The sequence below is a fragment of the Bactrocera tryoni genome, chromosome 2 (genome assembly GCF_016617805.1).
Source record: "Bactrocera tryoni isolate S06 chromosome 2, CSIRO_BtryS06_freeze2, whole genome shotgun sequence".
NCBI classification, from domain to species: Eukaryota; Metazoa; Arthropoda; class Insecta; order Diptera; family Tephritidae; genus Bactrocera; species Bactrocera tryoni.
This window is the reverse complement of record NC_052500.1, coordinates 74,619,519-74,642,356: the sequence shown is the minus strand read 5'-3', so window position 1 is coordinate 74,642,356 and position 22,838 is coordinate 74,619,519. Positions and strand designations below refer to the sequence as shown.

Here is a 22,838-nt window from a genome sequence, read left to right as displayed (position 1 = left end):
TTTATGAAATTTTAAATAAAAAAAATGTATTAAAATTTTATTCGGCTATTTACCTGCTTTCGCCACATGGCCGTTCAAATCAATGCGAATTTCCATAGTTTATATCCAGTAATTTAGTTAAATATATGTAAAACAGCACTAAATTAACAAAAAAATAGGTGGCACACAATTTTCTATGAAAGAAAGTATTTTATATTTTTTTTTAATTATTTCCAATATTTTTACACAAAAGCAATAACTATTGTTGTAGCACACTACAAAAAAGAACAGTAAAGATATTACCGAAGCAATTAGTTAGACAATTTTGTTATTAACTAAATTATTTATGAACTTAACTGCTGTAACTGCTGTAACAACAGCAACAACACGCACTACCGCCACAACTACACAACGCGCTGACGCGGAACATTTGGCCACTGGCATTTTTATTGCAAGCTATACGTTTTTATTTTGTGAGCACTTTGAAACTGACTTCAAGTTTTCATTTTTTAATTTTCAACACGTGTTTGTTGGTGTAAATAAATCAGTAATTCTCAGTGAAATACAAATCTATAATTAATTTAATTTGTTTGACGAACGCGCGTGCGCGCCCGCACAAAGCGCTCCAACAACCGAAACAATCAGTACAACAACAAAAAAAGGTAAATACTGTAAACACTGCCGAATATTTGCCTTAGAATGCGCCAACAACGAAGCGCGAGCTGCAACTGAGGATGGGCTAAGCGCTGTCGCCGGTCAATAGCCCATCGAACACAGGCACAAGTGGCAATAAAATGTATAAGCGAGTGCAAATAATACGCTTTTAAGTTGTTTGTTGTCATTGTTGTTTGTATTGTGCTAACAAATTTGTGTTGATCGCGATCGAATTGTTAGTGTTGTTGCTGTTGTAGGCAGCAACGACTGATTGTGATCTGTTGACGTACCAAGTCATTGCTAACTTCTACGCGTGTGTTTAATCGTGTGGACAAGGGTTGTGTGCGTTTTTTGCCCATCCTTATAGTATTTACGCATATAAAAGTTCAGCGAATGATTCCAGTTGATTAAATGAATTACTTTCTCAGCTGGATGATCTTGGACTTGCCTGTTGCATAAGATCATCATATTTTATTCGAGAGAATTGAGCGAACCTTTTCGAGTGGAATTTCATTATCTTATCAACTACAAAAGTTCAGTAGTTTCGGTCCTTAAGTGGGCCCAAAGTTGAAGGCTAATTAATATATAGCAGCTGATTTCGTTAAAGGTTTTGGAGAGTGAGAGCCAGTTACAAATAATAAAATGGGCAAAATTCATAATCACTAAACGCTTGGTCCGTTGATGTTTTAATCAAAGGATGGCATGGCCAGCCTTTCATAGTTCCAAGCTATATAATTTTGACCTCATGAGGTTCAACATGATTGAAATCAACTAACAGCGATATTTATTAGATACAGGGATATAGCTCTCTATTTCTCCCTCTTTATAATAGGTGTTATACTAAATTTTATACGAATCTACGTTGTGGGCAATTCTAGACTCGTATCTACTTATAATTCCATCTCTTTATCGATCCCTCTCATTCTCTCTCTCTCTCTCTTGATCAGAATATTTTTCTCTCTCTCTACTTTCTTGCTTCAGTTTTCTTAATCACTCTCTTCATTATTTATGTCAACTGATCATACTTCAGACTAAAGTCACCGTTCTAATTAAAGCTAAATACCGCAACCGGAATACCTAAAAGGCATTTACGAATTAGTAAAAGTTCGTCCATGCTTTTTAGTACTAAATTTGCTTGGTTAATGCATATAATTATATTATGGAACAAAGCTAGAGAAGACGTCAAAAGTTCTTCCTAAAATATATACTTTTTGTAGTACCTAGCTGTAGTTGGCATCTTCATTTCGTCGAAGGCTGCTATTAGACTCAGGGAAACTGGGTACGTGGGACGTTCTAAGCAGGGATATTTTGTAATCCTCCTTTTGTTCGATTATATCCCTAACCGTCTGGACTACTACATCGCTGAACCTACACCTTATGGTTCCTTCTTTATTCGATTATATCCCTAACCATCAGGGTGGCTTGAGTCTCAATGCGCTGAATAATCAAGGAGCTTTGGATTTTATTTCAGCAGCATCAAGCTACTTCGTTATTTTTCATGTTTATATGCCTGGTCCCAGCAGAATCGCTAGAATTTTAAAAGCCAATGAGTTTACTGGATACGGCACCCAATTTCATCAGATTGCGATCCAGTCGGTATTCGGCGTTACTCGTTCGCTTTAGCATTAGATCTATGGACCTTTCGTGAGCTTGGCAAGCACAATTAGAACTTTTTTGGCGGCAAGTTCAAGACTGGAACGCAAGGGAACCTCTGAAATACTTGTTTTTAAAAATCAATTGTTGGAGTTGTGATTGAATTAACTATATTTTCTCACCATCCATCAAACCCAGTCATTGAAAAATTACTAATCTTGCTTCTATTGAAGTAATTAGATAATGCTCCTTAGGGCTGATATTTTCTAATGAAATGTTAAAAGTCCTTTTTTCTCCATCAAAATTTGTTATCAGAGTTCATATCTCATAACAAATCAGCTCATTTTAATGGGTGATCCACACTGACGGCTCGAAAATACCGGAATATCAAACTATCCCTACTAATGGGATGTTTTCCGAGCATCTTTCAAACAGCAGTCCTTGCTATAAGTCAGAGTGACGAAATCAATCTCCAACGCAATTATCGCAACCAGCGTATCGCGATAGTCAAGCTGCACTAAAAGCGATCTCAGCTTTTGAATTAAAATCGCTATTAATGGAGGAATATATAGCCAGGAAAGCCAACGCAGGATTGCTCTTGCCAATAGGTGCTACTTTGGACTGAGTAAGCAATTGAAAAGTAAAGTACTCTCTCGACGAACAAAAGCCAAACTCTATGAGTCGCTCATAATTCCCGGCCTGCTATATGGTGCAGAGGCTTGGACGATGACAGCAACCGATGAGTCGACGTTACGAGTTTTCGAGAGAAAAATTCTGCGAAAGATTTATGGTCCTTTGCGCATTGGCCACGGCGAATATCGCATTCGATGGAACGATGAGCTGTACGAGATATATGACGACATTGACATAGTTCAGCGAATTAAAAGACAGCGGCTACGCTGGCTAGGTCATGTTGTCCGGATGGACGAAAACACTCCAGCTCTGAAAGTATTCGACGCAGTACCCGCCGGGGGAAGCAGAGGAAGGGGAAGACCTCCACTCCGTTGGAAGGACCAAGTGAAGAAGAACCTGGCTTCGCTTGGAATATCCAATTGGCGCCACGTAGCGAAAAGAAGAAACGACTGGCGCGCTGTTGTTAACTCGGCTATAATCGCATAAGCGGTGTCTACGCCAATTAAGAAGAAGAAGATATAGGAAAGCTCAACCGCCTATCTGTTTGCCACCGTGTACACATCGGGGCAAAACTGGGTAGCCGGCAATGAGCTGGTCGACGAACTAGCCCTCTTTGCGGCGGCTTCCAGGTTGATGAGATCAGAACCATGAATTGCGGTGGAGTAAAGGAGATGCTCCGCACGGAGGATAGAGTGGTGAGAGAACGGCACTGGTAGCATATAACAGGAATGTGCCACGCCAAGTTACTATTGGGAATTTACAAACTAGCAAGATTTAGAGATATGATCAACCTATCCTAAGACAAATTCCATCTCCATGTCGTGCCTATGCTGGGCACAGCAGGCTCAAGAAACACTTGTCCAATATGGGTATAATATCTTGCGCAAGCTGCCGGGTTTGCGGCATGGAACTGGAAACTCCAGAACACCTGATTCTAGATTAGCCAGCAATTTGTAAAAGCAGGCTCCACGTACTAGGATCCAACTACGTGGACAGGAATCACATCAATTGAATTATTCAGAGTGCTAGATCTTTATGACCACATATGATACAGGAGAAGGCAAAATAGAACATTGGTCGCAGTGCAAAACCTGAATTATTTTCTATCTTTCCATCTATCTAACTATATGATCTTGTTTTAGTGCCTTTGTTTTCAATAATTTGCATTTATCCCTCTATTATTTCATGTGGTGCTTGTCTCAGCTAAATAATAAGAAATCAAATGGAAAAGAATTTGTGTCTAAAATGATTTTCAAACTTAAACCTTCTGAATATCTACTGCCTGCTATGCAACTATTGATTTCAGACGCGCTTTTTCTTCTGTACAGTGATTTATCAATCCTCTCCGGCTTGTCATTATTAGAGATCAATTGCAAGCTTTAAAAAGCAGCTCCTCATGCTGTCAACCAAAATATTTTAAACGATATTTTTTTAATTGATCTATTAAGGATCCCATCGGTTCGAGTCTTAGCTAAGTGTACTTCAAAACCAGCTAACGAACTGGTGAGAGCTCTAGAAAATACTATTTTAATTACGCTGAATTTATATTAATTCTTAATTACAAAATAATGCCAAGTTTAACGCCACGTATAAAACATTAATTGCAATTCGCATCCATCTTCCATAAAAAAATTATTGTTTGACTTGCTGACATTGCTGATTTTTTCAATGAACCCACTTTCATGCAAATCACATGCAAATCAAAGAGATAAATCAGTAAAAATGTTATCCATCAACCCATCAGCGGCAATGTGTTGACAGAAATGTATTTTATTTTATCGCTTTTGTTTATTGTTTTATATTTATTGTAGTTTTTTGCTTATTTTACTTTTTCATATTTTTATACCCTAGATAAAGTATATAAAGGTTGCCACCAACTTTGTAAGTACGAATTAAGCCCTCAGTTTTTGAGATATCGCTCACAAATTTGGAACATGTTCTTTTCTCTTCAAGAAGTTGATCACTTGTACGAACTATTGAAATTGAACCAATATAGCATACAGCTGCCATACAAACTGAACGATCGGTATCAAGTGCTTGTATGGAAAACTTTTTCATTTGACAAGATATCTTCATCAAATTTGACACATATTATTACTTCTAAAAACGAAATTATCTCTAGAAAAATTTTCTAAATCGCTGCACTATAGCTTATAGCTGTCATACAAACCGAACGATCGGCATCAAGTGCTTGCATGGAAAACTTTTTCATTCGACGAGATATCTTCAAGAAATTCGGCATGTGATATTACTTTAGTCAGTGGTACAATCTGCGAAAAAACTGTTCAGATCGGACAGCTATATGATATAGCTGTCATACAAACTGAACGATGAAAATCAAGATCTTGTATGAAGAACCCTTTTATTTCAAAAGATTTTATCACGAAATTTGTCAAGAATTATTGCCTAAGTCAAGGGTGAAATCTGCCAAGAAAACGTTCGGATCGATTGACTATAGCATATAGCTGCCATACAAACTGATCGATAAAATTCATGTTTTTGTGCAAAAACTTTTTATTTGTGAAGGGTATTGAAGCCTCATTGCAGCCGATATTAGCATTTTTTATTTTATTACTTTTATTTTCTTTTGCTACATTTTTAAATTCTTTTTCAACTCTTCTATAATTTCTTTTCATTTGTATTCACACCCTCGCCATACACACCCATTTTCATTTGTGAAAAACTGCCTCAATTGTCAGTTAATTTACTTTTCAATACATTTCAGCGCTCAAAACGGAAAAAAAAGTTGCGAGAAAAAATTTGCTGAAAACCAATATGGAATGCCGTGGAAAAAATTATCTTATTAAAATATTAAAAAGCAATCAAAGCGACTGATGTCGTCAGCTACCTTTTGTTGTCACAATAAACATGCACAGATTGTATCATCAAACAAACACACATACTCGTACACACAGACATATGAAGATATATGCACTTGTTGATGCAACGCCGATTGACTGCACAACCCGTTAGGGATAAGTGTAGGTGGCGGCACACGTTTGTTGTACATATGTGCATATATGTGTGTCGAAATTACGGATTTATGTTCCACACCCCAGCCATCGACATTTTTGCACCCAATAGTGCACTGTGAGGTCTAGCTGCCTGTCTGTGCGTCCGTTTGTCTATCTATCGCTCGTCATGCCTATCTAGCACTCAATCACCCTGTCTACCGATTTAACCGAATGTGGGGCTGCTTAAGTGTTACACTGTTGGTTTATCGGCATGTCATTGGCTTGTATGTGTCTGTTTGTGTGCGTGTGTGTCATTTCATCAATCACTTTGCACACTTTTGCAGCTCATCAATAATTCAATGCGCCGCACAATTGTAACACTCTGTAATAACACAAATAAATAATTAATTAAAATCGTTGTGGCAATTGAGTGCAGTTAACAACAGTGGCACTTGCATACACACACGCACACGCATTTATAGTATGCGTGTAAATAAACACATTAGATGTATGTACATTCATATGTATGTATGTACATATGTACATATACATATATATTATAGCATATCTGGTAAGTAAAGTGTGCGTATTAGTGATGTCAGAAAATACTTTCTTATTGGAGAGTAACCTTCGCGCCAATTCGCTTTGACTAAGTGGCGACTTTGCGTAATTATCTTTTCGGGACCCCGAAATGTTGACCTAATTTTCTATAATAATTAATAAAATTGAATATGTTAAATTTATTATAAACAAAAAAAAGTATAAAATCATTAAGTATAATTTTTTTCGGGATCCCGAAATGTTGAACAAATTTTTTATATCAATTACCAAAATCGAAAATACTAAACTTATTACATACAAAAATAATTACTGAGTAGAATTTTATTTCGGGATCCAGAAATATTTAACTAGTTTTTGATATTAATTACTAAAATCGAATATGCTAAATTTATTATAAACAAAAATAGTTATTAAGCAGAATTTTATTTCGGAATCCCGAAATATAGTTGCGCTTAATTTCTACAAATTTACCTCGATAAAATTTCATCTCTTTTTCATATCCAATTCGCTTTAAAAAAGTTTCGTTATTGCGTCAATTTAATTTCGGGATCCCGAAATGTTAACCTAATTTGGAAATATTCATTGAAATTTGGCAAAATTTATTACTTAATTTTATTCCGAGACGAATTTTCGGAATTACTCCTGTTACCAGAAAACATACATATACGAGTATCACATACCGAAAATTCGGTACAAATTTCGAAATATCGGTAAACGTTTCGGAATGAACTTAGTCATATGATATACATATAGCTGCGAGCAGTGAAATAGTAGTGGGTGTTAGAGTTTTACATAACTGTGAGTTATGCAAAATTCCAAACAATTTTAACATCAATTGAAATGGAAAAGTTTATCATATTTCCTTGGCTACGATTATTAATAAAAATATTTTAATTTGAATGGGTGTAAGATATATTTATTCACAAAGTTGTGTTTATATATGAAATTTGAAGGGAGCAGTCAAATAGTAGTAAAGTAATAAATTTTGGTTTTTTTTTAACTGAACGATTTTTGGAAGTTCCGTCTATACGAGATATTAGTACTTGGTAGCATGGCCATGATTTTTAATAACTGCAATACAACGCCTCTTCATAGAATCTACGAGACTCTGGCATCTTTTAAGTGGTATGTTCTGCCATGCTTGCTGCACTACGGTCCACAACTCATTGTTGTTTTTGGGTTTGTCATTCCATACGGCTTTCTTAAGGTCTGCCCAAAGGTTTTCAATGGGATTGAGGTCAGGGGATTGAGCTGGCCAATCCATGACCTCAATTCCATTGACCCGAAACCATTCCTTTGCCACCCTACTGGTATGTTTCGGGTCATTATCCTGCTGAAATATCCATTTCAGCGGCATGTCCTCTTCCGCAAATGGCATCATAATATTCTGCAATATATTCACGTATGCGTATCGGTCCATTATGTTAGTAATTTTGTAAATTGGGCCTACACCTCTATAAGAAAAACAGCCCCAAACCATGATACTCGAACCGCCATGCTTCAAAGTTTTTGTGGTAAACCTGGGGTCGTACTCTGTATTAGGGGGGCGTCTTACATACTGACGGGACCCTTTACCGCCGTATAAAACCACTTTCGACTCGTCAGTCCACAATATGTTGCGCCACTTCTCAATCGGCCAAGGTAAGTGTTCTTTGGCGAATTTCAGACGTCGAGCTACATGATTTTTTTTAGTAGCGGTACTTTTCGAGGACTGCGGGCATATAAATTATGTACACGCAAAAGTCTTCTGACTGTATGAACACCGCAGGGCAAGTTCAGTTCGTTCCGAACCTCCACAGCCGACATTGTAGGCCGAGTCTTAACACATCTTACAACTTTACGTACAGAATTCGCAGAAAGAATCCGCCTTGCGCCCCTTTGTTCATCTTTTTTTTTATAAATAATTGCGTTGCGAATCATTGTGGCTGAACACCCTACCAGACTTTCTACTTCTTTGTATGTTTTACCACTGTTTATGAGAGATTGAATCCATTTTCGTTTCTCTTCACTGCAGTGCTTCCCGCGGCCCACTAAAATATGCACAGTCATATTTTTTAGCTTTTTTCATTGGATAATAAAAAAAAAATAATAAAAAATCTTACTTTTTGATTAATAAAATTAAATATTTTTTAGTAAAAATAATCTGTGTCCAATCAGCTCACCGTTCACTACTATTTTAATGCTCGCTCATAAAAACAGGTATCACAATATAATTAGCTGTAAAAAAGTAACGGTAGGTATTTCGCACTTATTGTTGTGTATAACAGGACCGTTACACTACAGAGAATATAACTAGAATAATAATCAACTTCAATACCATAAAAGAAACAAAATTTAAAGCGAAACTATTTTTGTCAATAGTCACTACTATTTCAATGCTCGCAACTGTACATACATATGTGCATATGTTCTCTGATAGTAGGAGTAGCATATGTTCTCTGATAATAGTAGTAATTCTGAAAATCATATGATGAGTCATTCTCTGGTATAAGTACTGATACATGAGCTGAATTTTTAATCGAATTTTCGCAATGAATATTTTTTATTTCAATCATGCCAAAAACTACAATTAGTTAGAAACTATTCCATATACTCCGTCTTAAGAAATAAAAAAATAATATAAAACAATTGAATATACTAAGGAATACCGAAACTTTTTTAAAATCACAATTTCGGTAATTTGGTAAACTACGAAAGTAACTCCGAAATTTCGGAAAAGTTAATTTTTTTATAGCGCAATCAGAGATATTCAGAACTCTTTTATAATACCGCAAATTTTTCATATTTAAATTTCGAAATTACCACTTTTAAAAACTCCGAAAATTCGGAAAAAAGCATATAAAAAATTCTTTCTCAAAAGTATGAAATGTAAACAAATATATAAAAGGGTAAATACAGATAATTCCGAATATTTCATAAACTTTTCGGAGTAATTATTAATTAATAAATGATATGTCAATTACTATAAATACTCAAAAATTATTTTCTACGATTTCTTTTCAAAAATACCTACAAACATATGTATGTATGTACTAAATTTTTAAAATTTAAGGCATCCCGAAAAATTTTTAAATCTTAATCTCGAAATTCGGAAAGTTTTTGCAACATCAACGACACAAAATATTACGAAAAATATTATCTGTAAGAATCACATAATATGCTGTTGAGACATTGGCGTACATACATACATACATACATATGTATATAGTACATAATATAGTAATATTTTAGATCCCGAAATATATCTTAAGAAGTGCGAAGCAAAAATTTATTTTTTCAACGCTGCAAAAAAGTTATATTAATCAATTCAAAGCAGGAAATTATAAAAATCGCGAAAAATCGATAATCCCGATAATCCCGAAACAGTCTCAAAATTAGATATATTTAGTTTTTAAACATTCTTAATATTTTCAGACAAATCGCTAGTAGAAAAGAGCTCAGAAAACTCTATAATCCCGAAAATACCGAAACAGTCCCGAAATTAAATATTCATTTTTTAAACATTCATAATATTTTCAGACAAATTGCTAGTAGAAAAGAGCTCAGAAAACTCAATAATCCCGAAAATACCGAAACAGTCCCGAAATTAGGTATTCAGTTTTTAAACATTCATAATATTTTCATTTGCCAATACCAAAAAAAGCTTAAAACTATTAAAATTTTGCCTTATTATTTAATTCTATGACAATATTGTTTTTCACGGGACTGCCATCACTGGCAACAGTTCCGCAGTATGTGCCTTTGTCAGCCACCTTGCATTCCATTGTAAGCATTGGCTTTTGCGCACGTTCCGCTTTGCAAAACCTTCAACCGCCATATCAACAGTGCAGCAGTGTTAATCGCTGCAGCCTTTGGCAAATAATAAATGGCAACAACAGCAACAAGCAACAAATAGCAACGGTAATATCAACATTATTGTGGGTCGCATCGCGTGCGGTTAAATGCAGCGATTTGAAGTGCAGCCACGGCAAATGCGAATGCTAAATCGCGCACACTAAAAGACGTGAATGTAAACAACGGCAAAAGCCACAACAAAAACAACAACAACAACAGCAACGACAAAAAGGCAACAATAGCAAATGCTGACATTGTCTTGCTGCTAACACTTCCGTCGCCTGCAAGCGTCCACGACCGTCATGCATGCCACAAGCGCTCCGCTATCCTTCAATGGCAATAAATTGCTTCCAGCAAAAGCAAAAAAGTGCTATAACAACAACAGCAAAAGCACGGCGCAATAATGTACATTTGTAGTATTGTTGGGGAGGTATTAGCGGCGGCAGCAAAAAGCGCAAATGCGTTCAATCGAAATGCGCTCCGCCACCCACGCCACATCCAACTCCTTGATAGCATTTGAACTGCCATGAATTGCCCCCACACGGCCCCACTGCATGCTTAGCATTAGCTTTGCTTTGCTTGGTTAATTCAGCGCGTGAAATTGCTGCTCATTTGTTCTGCTTTTTCTGTTTTTATCTCGCATTGTTGTTGTTACGAGTAGTATTGTTGTAGTCCGATTGTCTATGCGTCACATGTGTTTCCATGTAGGTATGTGCGTATAAGTCCCGTGCTCATGCGTAGGTATGCGTGTTCGCGCGGCAATTATTGTTTGTTTTCTGCTATCGCACTCTACACCGTTATTTACGTCGTTTGCCCTCACCCCTGACGCACTAATGCTGATAAACCGTAAGTTTTTACAAATAGCGGTATTCGTAATGAATGAATTTATGGGAGCACTTGAGCCTCTCAGTATGGAGTTTAAAAACAAATACAGACGTTCATGATCGGTAGCGCGCTTTTCTTAGAACTCGTTGACCTACTTAATTTCTAACTATACTTTTTTTAACTAGTCTGGAATTAGTTTTAGTGTAGGTTGGAAGACTAGTTTGAGGATTGTTTGGAGCTAGATATATATTTTCCATACCATGCTGGAGCAGATCTCAGAATGAGTTTGAATTTAGAAAGAGTTTGGAACTACTTAGTTTAGAATTAGTTTAAAACTAACTTGAAACTAGTTCAACTTCATAAATGATTTGTAACTAGTCTACAACTAATTTAGAACAAGTTTTAGTATGATTTGGTACTAGTTTGGCTTTGGAACTAGTTTGGACCTAGTCTAGAACTCATTTAGAACTAGTTTAAGGCTGATTTGGCAGTATTAGACTTTAGAACTAGTCTGGAACCCGTCCAGAACTGATTTAGAATAATTTTAAGAATGCTTTGGAGCTATTATGACTTTAAAACTAGTTTGAACCTAATTTAGAAAAAATTTAGATCTAGTTTAGGACTAGTCTATGACTAGTTTGACTTTGACACCATTTAGAAAATAGTCTATGAATAATTCAAAATTAGTTTGAGCCCACTTTGAAACAAGTTCGACTGTATAACTAGGTTGGAACTAGTCTAAAACTTATTTGAAACTAGTCTATGGTTATTTTGGAACCAGTTTGGAACTAGATGATGTGCTAGTATGTGACTAGTTTGACTTTTAAACCAGTTTGGAACCAGTCTACGAATAATTTAGAACTAGTGAACTAGTGACTAGAACTAGCCCACTTTGGAAGAAGTTCGATTGTATAACTAGTTCCGTACTAGTTTCAAACGTTTTTAAGACAAGTTTGTGGTTAATTTGGAACCAGTTTAGATCTACATAATGTGCTATGTTTAATAGCAACCTTGAGTATAACTCCTACTCATCTTCGAACGCAAAAATCAAGTCCATTAGTCTATTGACTCTATGTGAAATCAATTTTCTAGTTCGGACAATCGATACTTTTCGAGAAGTACCAACTCGAATTAATAACAGCTGTATAACCTTCTAAAGAAACCCTATTTATTAAGTAGTGCTTACGTCCTACGATAATCTAATAAATTCTATCAACTATATCCTTTCCCGGAACTTAGGCAAACTGCAAGCCATCGCCTCTTGTTCTTTTATGAAAAGTGAATTTCTAGAACGTCTGTTTGAAGTTCTAAAACATAATCAGATACTTGGGGAATTTTGAAAATTTTGAAGTCACCGACTCGCCGGTATTTTCTTTAATAGCAACAAAAAGTAGTAAATATTAGAAACTAGCTAAACTAGAATAGTCAGTTACTGGAATCCTGGTTAATAGTATATGTCTGAAATAATATGGATTATCAAAGCACCGGAGCTTATATTTACAGAATACCGAACCTGGTCAAGTATTTAGAACCAAATTATGTGGAAATCCAGGTACTGAAGTTCTACTCATCATGTTACCTTTAAGATAAATCGAAATACTTGAACCAAAAACAAATCTTTAAACAGGTCTGACAGCCTTTCAAACTACAAAGTCTTTGGACTGTCGTTGAATTTAGGGCTATCTTTAGATGAATCTAGGTCAGCTTTGGAATAAGTTTGTGCTTAACAACCAGAACAGATTTTTCAATTTTTTTTAATTTAGTGATGCAATAGGGGCAGCTTGGATCTAGATTAGATAAATAAATAAGGATTCCACCGCTACCTAAGGTATATTGTGCCCTCTCCTAAGTCACAACGACTCACCTAGCCCCAGCATATTGAAAAATTGCAATATACTGTTAGGTGCTATTAAGGCGATGTGATTCTAATATGTAAACATGGAACCAAGGGCTTTTATCCTGCGCCTACAGACTATTGTGCAGTAAATTGGCAAATGTTCCTGAGTTTCAGTGCTTCTGAGCTTCCAATGGCCAGTGAAGACAGGGACAAGCAGCCTGAGTTTGTCCCTTGGAAGGTTCATTACATATTTAAACCTTTTAAGGTTGTAACCACCCATTAGCAACTTTGCATGGTGCATGCCTTGGAATTCTAGCTAATACTTCTTCGTGCTTACTCCTTCATGCTTGCGGAGCAGCTCCTTTAAGGTATGGGGACCAACCGCAATGAAAGGTTTGGGTCCTAACATGTTGGTGGCTTAACTTTTCTCGTCATTATATTCATTCTATTATCTTGGGGGTTGTAAAAAATTAACAAATTCGAACTATGTACTTCTCTTCTAGAACTTTTAAGCTTAGACACTCTTGAACAATTTTATTAATACCCTTAACCTTCTGTAACCTCTGGGTAGTATTTAGACCCATTATACAACCGCATTAATTTAGGCAATATACTGGAAAGCTCGGAAATACTGGTTGACAATTTGAATAGTTTACAACACCAACAAGTCACCATTGAACTTAAGTTCATATGAGATCACATAGATCAGCTTCTAGTATTATCTTCGTGTTAAGTCTATATCTTGGAAGGCAAGCTTAGCAAGATAATAACACTCCTATGTGCCACTTTTATGATTATGTCCAAGCTTTATAACCCTGTTTCTTTTCTACACTTACGAGTATGTACTTTACTACTTGCCTTTCCTGCTCCGCTTTGCATACCTTTAGGTTAGCCAGCTGCCAGTCTGCTCTTCTTTCGTGTTACACAAAAGTAGTATTCCATCCTGATTTATTTGCTAATATTTCTCCGAGTGCGCGTATACATAAGTTTCTGAGCGACACTTAATGCTTTCGGTTGCTGTTTCTGATCAAATGGATAATGGATTATTCAATTGTATGGAAAATTGAATTTTATTTTCGTAGACAAACATCATCAATAGTCATTGATGACTATTTGACAAGCCACTGAATTGAATTTGATTGCCATAATAAAGTGCTGACACTACACCGGCTACTGTTGCCTGTTGAGTGGTTATTGTTATTTACAAAATGCCACTGTTGTTGACAACTTATTTAGCAACATTTCAAATAGAAATGAATTTTTTGCGGTTTTGCAAGAAGTTGCAGTGTTATTATAACGGCCTTAGCGGTTATCCTCAGACTAAGAAGTGTGCTGAGGATTGTAGTGTGTGTTCGTGTGTGATGTCATTGGATCAAAATGAAGCAAATTTTTTCAATTTGTATAAGATATGAGCACAGATTTCCAAAGAATCTGGAGTGTATATATTTTTAAGATGACCTGGATATAGCTGTTATACAAACTGATCGGTCAAAATCAAGTGTTGGAATGTAAAACTTTTTTATTTGACAAAATAACTTTACGAAATGAGGCATCAATAATGGACCAAGGAAAACCTACAGTTTCTGAAAAAAAATTCAGATCAGACAACAAAAGCATATTGATTCGGTACTTATTGACCGATCAAAATCAAATTCTTTTATAGAAAAGTTTTTTTTATTTCCAAAGACGAGTTTTTTATTTAGTGTTCATCATATTATAAAATTTTTCCCATAAATCAGTTAAGAATTCCAAGCGATGTTTGTACCGCTCGAACGAAATATTGATATTACAAGCCCCCAGAGCAGGTTTATTGGAATATTTTGTACAAAATGACTTTTTAAAGGAATTCTATTTAAAATATCGGTCTTAAAATCTCTCAAAATTAACAATTTATTAAAAACAAATATAAAAATTTATATTTTAAGAAAATAATATCTAGAGATTAATATAGTGTTTTTCATTTATTCATACTAACAAAAGTACCCCTCTAAAGTTCGCTTGAATAATAAAATTGAAAAATTTAATATTTCGCTTATCTCCTCCATATCGCACTCTCTTCCGCTTTCGCTTATACTCTCGTAGAGCAACTTTTTCCTCGAAATTCTTTCGCCATCTCCGTTTTGGTGGGTTTTCTTGCTTGGCTGTCGCTTTTCATTTAATAATTTCCTTTGTTATTATTTATTAAGTTTCGATTTTTCGTTTATTTATTTGTCATTCAATTACTTCATTCAATGACAGTGATACTTATTTAAATGACAATCACATGCAGTTTGTAGACCAAAGAGGAGTGAATAAAGAATGGTATCAAGTAAAGGAAAATGCAAGTTGGTAAGCAATTCGCCTTTGAAAAGTTTTGTGCAGCGTGCAATGGATTGGCAATGGCTGCCTTAATCGAATTTCCCTGAACTGTCATCAAACACTTAATTGCTTTTACTTTTGCATGTATGTATTTTTTTATTAGTTATAACTGTATATTTAGTTGGGTTTCAAAGTGAGTGACAGTTATTTTTAAAAGACATTGGATTGTCACTCAGCCATAAAATGTCACTTTTCAAGAGTAGAACATGGAAGGAAGAAAGAGTAGAACCAATAAGGAAAGGCATTTGATCATAAAAATACTTAGGAAGGAAGTATTATGTTAGGTCTTGTGTAGATAAGATGGCTTTCAAGGACCGACATATACCGATATATAGTATTTCCTTTGATTCCGGTTGAAGCGTAACATCGAAATTGAACCGTTAAAGTAGTTCCGTCTTTTTACGATATTCCAATTAGTATGATAGTCTTTCAAGTCGACTTCTACCATACTTTTCCATGAAGTTTTACGACGTCCGCAATTTCTGGACCTTTCTCTACAAATCTCATCAGCATTAGAGCTGACTAGATAGTTTCCAGCAGATTTAGAATATAAGATTAGATTTAGGTTATTTTATATGGTATCATGGCTCTCACTTGGACAGTTTAGAACGTCGGACCATTGTAATAGCTAAAACTCCTATATAATGAAAATAACGATCGCCATAAGTCAACAAAACGCTTTGAGAATATCACAAATTTCTTGAGATGCTTAATATCGGATATCTCTCCTGGTTCGCCGAAAGTAATGAAATGTTTGAACCTCAGTGTCCAGTAAGAATACTTACGACGGCGCCAAGATGATTTTCTAGGCCATAAGCATTTTTCAGTCACACAGGAAATGGTTATGGATGAAAACTTGTTAAGCTCACGCTTAGAACAATGGAGATCAAACTCGTTCTCACTCCGATATAAGCAAAGTGATAGTGCGGACTTTTGCGAGCTCATCAGCCTTTTGGAGCAATACGGAGCGACTTCACCCTCCTTCCTATTTCGGTATGGAAGTACGGAAGTTCGACCCTACCTGGAAAAAGCTCACTATGCCTCTGTGACTTCGTCGCAGACACTTATTTCTTTTTGGTATGGAAGCAGAGGAAAATCCACGAGGAATAGACTCTGAGATGCAGTGGTCCAAGTTTTCAGATATGATGTCGAAGGAGGACGGTGTAAAATCTCCTTCATTTGGGCTTCAGAAAAACTTGAGACTGGAGGTGAAAGACTTCATCTATCAGAGATCCAGCACAACGAAATAAATCAAAGATATACTTTTGCTAGCCTGACATGGACTCAGCTGGCAGTTAAAAAGTAAAACCCTCTCTCGCAATACCAAAGTAATGCTCTATAAGTGACTCATAACATTTGCCCTTTTATATGGTGCGAAATTATGGACCATTATGAACAGAGTTGAGCATTCTTTCGAAGAGTTAGGGAAAGGTTCTCCAAAAGATTTTTAGTCCGCTAAGCATGACCGAAGGGCGAAAAAGAATAAAACTCTCCAACTCTCAAAATATACGAATCGGTGTTCTCCGGTGGCTGACGAAGAAAGGGACGGCCCAAATGACCCGACTTGGCGAAACTAAAGTACCTAGCACTATGGTACGCAATGCAGAAACGACTGGCGAAAGCTCACCGATGCGGCCAAGACCGTCATCCGGTTGAAGTGACAAATATTTTTAGTGAAAAATATATTTAAAGTTTCTAAAACTGTACCGGTTCTCTAAGCAGTCAAGAGGAAGACCTCAGCTCAGAGTTGACAATCATCCAGCAAAGATTTAACGTCGCCTCTGTGATTGTTACGAAACAATTATAACCGCACTAAAGTAAACTAACCTAACTTAAAACAAACCAACCTAACAAGCATTGTTCAATAATATTTTAATGCTCTATCGCTCACTCTACACTTTCAATTATTCAAACGAAGAACACAAACAACACAAAAGCTTCAAAGACACCGACGCCGTGCCGATGCGACAAAATTTCAGGCAATCAATAGAAGCTTCGTCTGCCTAATTGAAAACGCCAATAATAACAACAACAACGCCGATAAATACTAAATTGCTAAGAAAAACCTGATTATCACTTAGGCGTGCCTGAAAAGAACAACAACAAAAGCAAGCGGGCTTTAATCGAATAAAAGCAGCACTCAAGTGACGGATAATCTCAACCTTTTCCATCCAACAAACTCTTATCTTGTCCACCTTTACTACCACCACTACCGCACCAAATTTCAATTGCTCAGCGCGCTCGGTGTGCTTGTCCGCCTCTCTCACTCTTCACTGTCAGATTTAATTGAAATTTTTAACATTTTTCCTTTTTCGTCTTTTTCGGCATTTTCTGTATTTCCTGCCGCTTCAAACAACTTTATGCCTCAACCTCAACCGAAAGGACATTTTCGCTCCAGTTGTTGTCGTTGTTGTTGTTATTTTATCATTGCCGCTGCCAATATTGAACCCAGCGCCTAATTGGCAATTGAAAATGCCACCTCCAACCGCCCTTTTATGGAGGCGCGCGCTCAGCGCACACTGATGAGCGGCATGTATTACATGAAATATTCGAAGAACGAAGTGTGCTTTGTTGTTGTCTCGCCTCTTGGTAGTTGTGGGGAGTAAGAAATTGTAGGTGCAATTGTATTTTTCACACGATTTAATTTCTAATATGAATTTTGTAAAATTGATTTGATTTCGAAATTTGTATTTACTCACGTCTAGACGAGGTTAATGTGTTCATTTGAACAAATTATGTCATTAAACAATTTATTGAGGTACGTTATAGGCAACGTGCTCTTCTAGGTGGTTTGAAATGCACCGCATACAAGTTTATAAGACGAAATAATCGAGTTCGACCACGTTAAGAAACTTAATAGCAGAAATATTTAACAAAATCACATCTGCCAGATTATCATCCCTCGTACCTACTCACTTTCAATACTTCAAATTTGGAAGATTGAAATACAGAGCTTGTTCGGAAAGTAATAGGACTAAATAGTTTTAAAAAAAAATTTATTGAACCTAACGTTACAATTCTTTAAAAACTTTCAAAACAGGCTCCTTCTACGTCGATGCAGCGCTGCCAGCGCGATTTCCAAGCATTGAAGGCTTTAAGATTGGTCACCAAAATGGTTTAATAACGCTGTTAGACTTTTTCCTATGAGAATATACTTGTATAAAGCCTAAAGTCTATGTGGACAATTCCGCTTCGATTCAGGCCTGACGCGTGTCATTGCAGAAATGCTCGAACGAGTTATCGAAAATTGGACTCAGCAGATACACTATCTGAGACGTAGCCACGGCCAAAATATAAAATAATTCATGGAGTAGATATAATAAACCATTTTTCCCTTCCGATTGGTATGATGTCCGAAAAAGCTCTTGAAGCCAGGAACAAGGACTATCGAAACATACGCGAGAGCAATACAAGAAAAAATTCCAGAAAAAATACAGTGAAAGATATCATAAATTCTTTATTAGTCTCGTCTGACCCTTTGATATCTTCATTGTCAAATGAGTCTTCAATTTCGACTGCAAAAAATATTATTATGGATGATGATGTTAAGAGCTTGCTTTTAATGAAGCATCTAGATATGCCTGATTCTGATTCTGAAGATTCCGAAGATAATTGTGATTTATAAAATTTGTTTATTGAAGGTAAAAAAAAATTTTTGAAATTAAAAAAAAATAAAAAAAAATTTTAAAAAATTTAAAAATAAAAAAATAAATTTAAACAAAATTTTTTTTTCTTAAAAAATTCTATGACTTTTTTCTGAGCTGTGAAAAAAAACCGTCTGAAGATATCTTTTTTCGTTTAGAAGTTATTAATTAAATGCCGCTAACGAGGCCCAATCGCCCACTGTGAGCCGCGGCCAAAATTTCAAAGAGATAAGTTCCAAAAAGTAAATGCCAAGGAATATTCTTTCGAATGATAATAAACATTCCCCATTAAAATTGAAGTTTCTGTGTTTTTCTTTAAAAAAGTAGGAAACCTCAAAATGGATCGCACTTTATTTCAAAGTTAGGATTCTTTGAAGCTTTCGTTACAATTCGGTAAGAAAGCAGAAACTCATTAGAATCGGAGGTATGAGGAGGACCGCACCGTGCTACTTTGGAGAAAAGCTCATTTAAAAATTTTAAAATATTTTGGAGTTTTCAAAAATTATTTTAGAGAGAAATTCTTGAAGAGTCTAACTATCCATATAGAAAAATAGAAAACTAAATTTTTTTTTTAATTTCTAGAGCAGAATACCCTTTTTAAAGTTTATTAATATTTTCTCTTTGAACTTTGCCACAAAATGTCTACAATCCGCCACGAAAATCGCTCACAATATTATATAGCCATTAAGCGCCTTAAAACACTTCCGCAAATTTGGCCATTTCATGCTAACCTCCAAAGTATTATTAAATTGTAGAAAACGATAAAAATCATTTGTGCCATATTATTTATAGCCAAAGCAGCATTGACGCTGGCCACAAGTGCAGACAGTTGAATTTGTTGGTTGGGGATTTGTGAATATACATATTAGATATATATGTATGTATGTTTGTACATGAAGACATTGAACCAAAGAATTGCACATAAAAAATATTTGTGGCAATTTTAGCCAAGTAAAAGTAAAAAATCCACATTACATGCCTGCTATAATATCTTATCAGACGTTGCATGCCACAGCATCAATCGACATACATATGTACGAATGTATGTAGGTACATTTTGTGCTTGCCACACCCATTTCTGGCGCACAACTACCGCATTTCGCAATATCGCACGCAAACAACTCCGCCCGAAATTCCATTTAACCATAAATTATGAGCATTCCATTGCGATTTATAACCAAAGAAGCAGCATAAACCAACAACAACAACAATAGGAAGCAGGAACAGCAAAAAAAAATCGTGTCTAAAGCGAAACGAAATCGTTCAATATCTACAAGTATTTGCCATAAGTTAGGCTAAAACGCCAGACACACGAATATGTAGAACGCTATGTGTCTGTATGTGTAACTGTATATGTGAGTGTGTATATTTTTAAAGCTACACAGCCGGCTGTTCGAGCTTCGAACGTCGTCAGTTGGTCTGTCTGCGAAGTTTTTGCTGCAAGCACAAACATTTCTTTTTTTTAGATTTTTTTATGCAGAGCAGTTGACCAGGTCCCCAAACGTCGGAAATGAGGGAGTGCCCCGCACCACCAGCGGGCCGTCACATCAATTTTTAAATATGAGAAATTGCAACGCATCGTCTGATACTTCATATTTATGCTGTCGCATAAATTCAGATTAGTTTCCATGCGAGTAGAAGACACATGCTGCAACAATACCAGCAACAACAACAATAACAACAACAACAACAATGACAAAAGCATAATCATCGTACACACCAAATTAAATGACTATATGTAATGGAGAATTCTGCCAATGGACCAGTGGTCAGGCCAACATGTGACAGCTAGCCAGCCAATTCACCGGAGTAATGTGTGAGATACTGTGTGTGTGAGAGAAAATGTGTTTGAGAGTATGTTGTATGTGCGAAAATGTGTCTGTGCTTGCTATTAAACGCTCTCGCACGCATTGCTCCCCAACAGCAACGTGGCTACTTGCAAGCAAGCAAGTCCGAAAAGATAAATGGATGGCCACAAATTGCTGCAAAGTGCAAAAATCACAGATTGATGGCATTCAAAATTGAAATTTATATCACTGTCTGATACTCGGTGTCGGTGAATGTCGCTTCAGAAGTGGGGATTATTTGCAAGTGTGCATGTAGTGCAATATAAGTAGCAAGGTTCTATAATAGTGGCAACCCCGCATGAAAAACCCATAAAGTCATAGACTAGTTAGCTTCTAACGTGTAGGGAAGCAATGCCAAAGTCGACAAGGTTTCAGATGAAGTGAACGATAATGCTATCTGTGAACATTTAAGGCGCAATATGGAGCTCGAAAGCCAACACAGCCACATTTTTGAAGTCCAGTTTGGTGATCTCAAATCTAGAAGGAAAATTTTTCGATGTAATGTAAAGCGTGTCCCATACAGCTTCTGCAGATGGCGTATGGTAAGATACCCAACCTTACAGTTTGGACGCCAATAAGCCAATGGCCTGTTAAAAGCCCCACAACTAAGGATAGGCTAGGCTAGCGATCGATCTTTGGCCAAAAGACTTTTGCGACAGCGCATGTACAGATGGTGACCCAGCTCTGGCCAAGTTTCCACGAAGCCCAGCTATCTAGTAGTAGAACACAAGAGGATACGGGAGCCCCAACCCCCTCCCTTTCTATCGATAGCAGTGCTAGCGTGCCCAAACAATTCTAAATGCACTGTTAATGAGTTCAAGGCAGGTATCGCCGCTTTGCTATCTGAGTGGATGGTCACTGCTCTGAAGTATGCTGCACTCCCAAACTGCCAGCTCGAATTGGAAGACTCTGCAATAGACAGGAAGTCTGAAGCTCTCTATCGCTCCTGGCAGTGAACCTCTCCATCAACCTTCCCCCCAAGCATTGACCCATCCGTAAAAAAGTTCATTGCCTCTCTCCTCCAACGACTTCTTCCCACCCACAACTGAACGCCGGTATATGGATAGAGAAGGAGCCGCCTGAGTTCGGTTTGGCGATCCAAGTACTCCAGTATGAAGTCAAAATATGTGAGCATATCCGAGTTTTCAGATACGTGTTCTCTTAAGAACCCAGATTCTCTGAGACTCATAGCAACAAATGGAGCTATTGAGTTCTATCAAAACGAAGTCACGCAAATTGACCACATTCGATATTATCTCCAAGAAGTAAAAAGCGTCCAACGATGATTCTAAAACCTCTTCATTCGACGATGATGAAGCAGAAGTAAGAGAACATCCATTTTCGTTTCTAATAATAGAGATTCGTGATTTGAGGTATTTTGACGACAAAGCAAGAAAATAAAAAACAACGTAAGGCCGCTCGTCGTGCGATTCCTTAGCGTTGCAAAAATCGTCGCTTCATTGTAAAAGACAGTGACTTAGAGAAAGAGGAGGAAGATCGTTCGAAGTCGAAAAAGAAAAAAAGTGACAATGGAGACTACTCTGAGTCGGAGGTGAACTCAGAGGCTTCTGAAAATCTCGAAGGCGTTGATAGCGCTGATACGACAAGCGATTAAGCCTGGCATTCGTCGAAAAGTAAGAAACATTGTAAAAGTAGCGGCTCAAACGTTGCATGTACTTCACTGAAGCTGGAAAAGCAACCAGTTATGATATTAGCGAAAGTGAATACGAAAACGATGATGATGTTGATATTGCTAGTGGCATGGATTCGGGCAAACATCCATTCAAATCCAATAACTCTACAAAGGATAAAGCCAAAAGTAAGGGAAAAGGCAAAACTACAGCATCGAAAACAAATTTGAAACAGTCCTCTAACGGTGGCAAAAAACCAGGCGTGAAACAAACAGATACACCACCTGAAGAACACCAGGTTTTCATGCAGCAGCAGAAGGAAATCAAACGTATATCTGAGGGCAGGAAATTGGCCGCAACAACACGACTTATGCCGATTTAAGCCAATGGGAACACAGGCGTTCACTGAACAAGCAGAGTGATTCGATGTCGATGGCGACATTGTCAGTGATATGCCAAACTAAGGCACTGGATGTGGAATATCTGCA

At 36.7% G+C, this 22,838-nt stretch overlaps 1 protein-coding gene across 2 annotated transcripts in view; it reads right to left on the bottom strand.

The window, feature by feature from the left end:
- The window catches only part of LOC120769034 (zinc transporter 2), a 153,319-nt gene that overhangs the window by 103,489 nt on the left and 26,992 nt on the right, over positions 1-22,838 (bottom strand). The window contains exon 1 of one of the 2 annotated variants that reach the window (XM_040095880.1): positions 54-728. The exons of the other annotated variant lie outside the window; for it this stretch is intronic. Coding sequence (XP_039951814.1) covers positions 54-96 — 43 coding nt within the window. The 5' untranslated portion in view covers positions 97-728. Of the gene's footprint in view, positions 1-53; positions 729-22,838 lie in introns of those variants that run through there. 2 annotated transcript variants of the gene reach the window in all.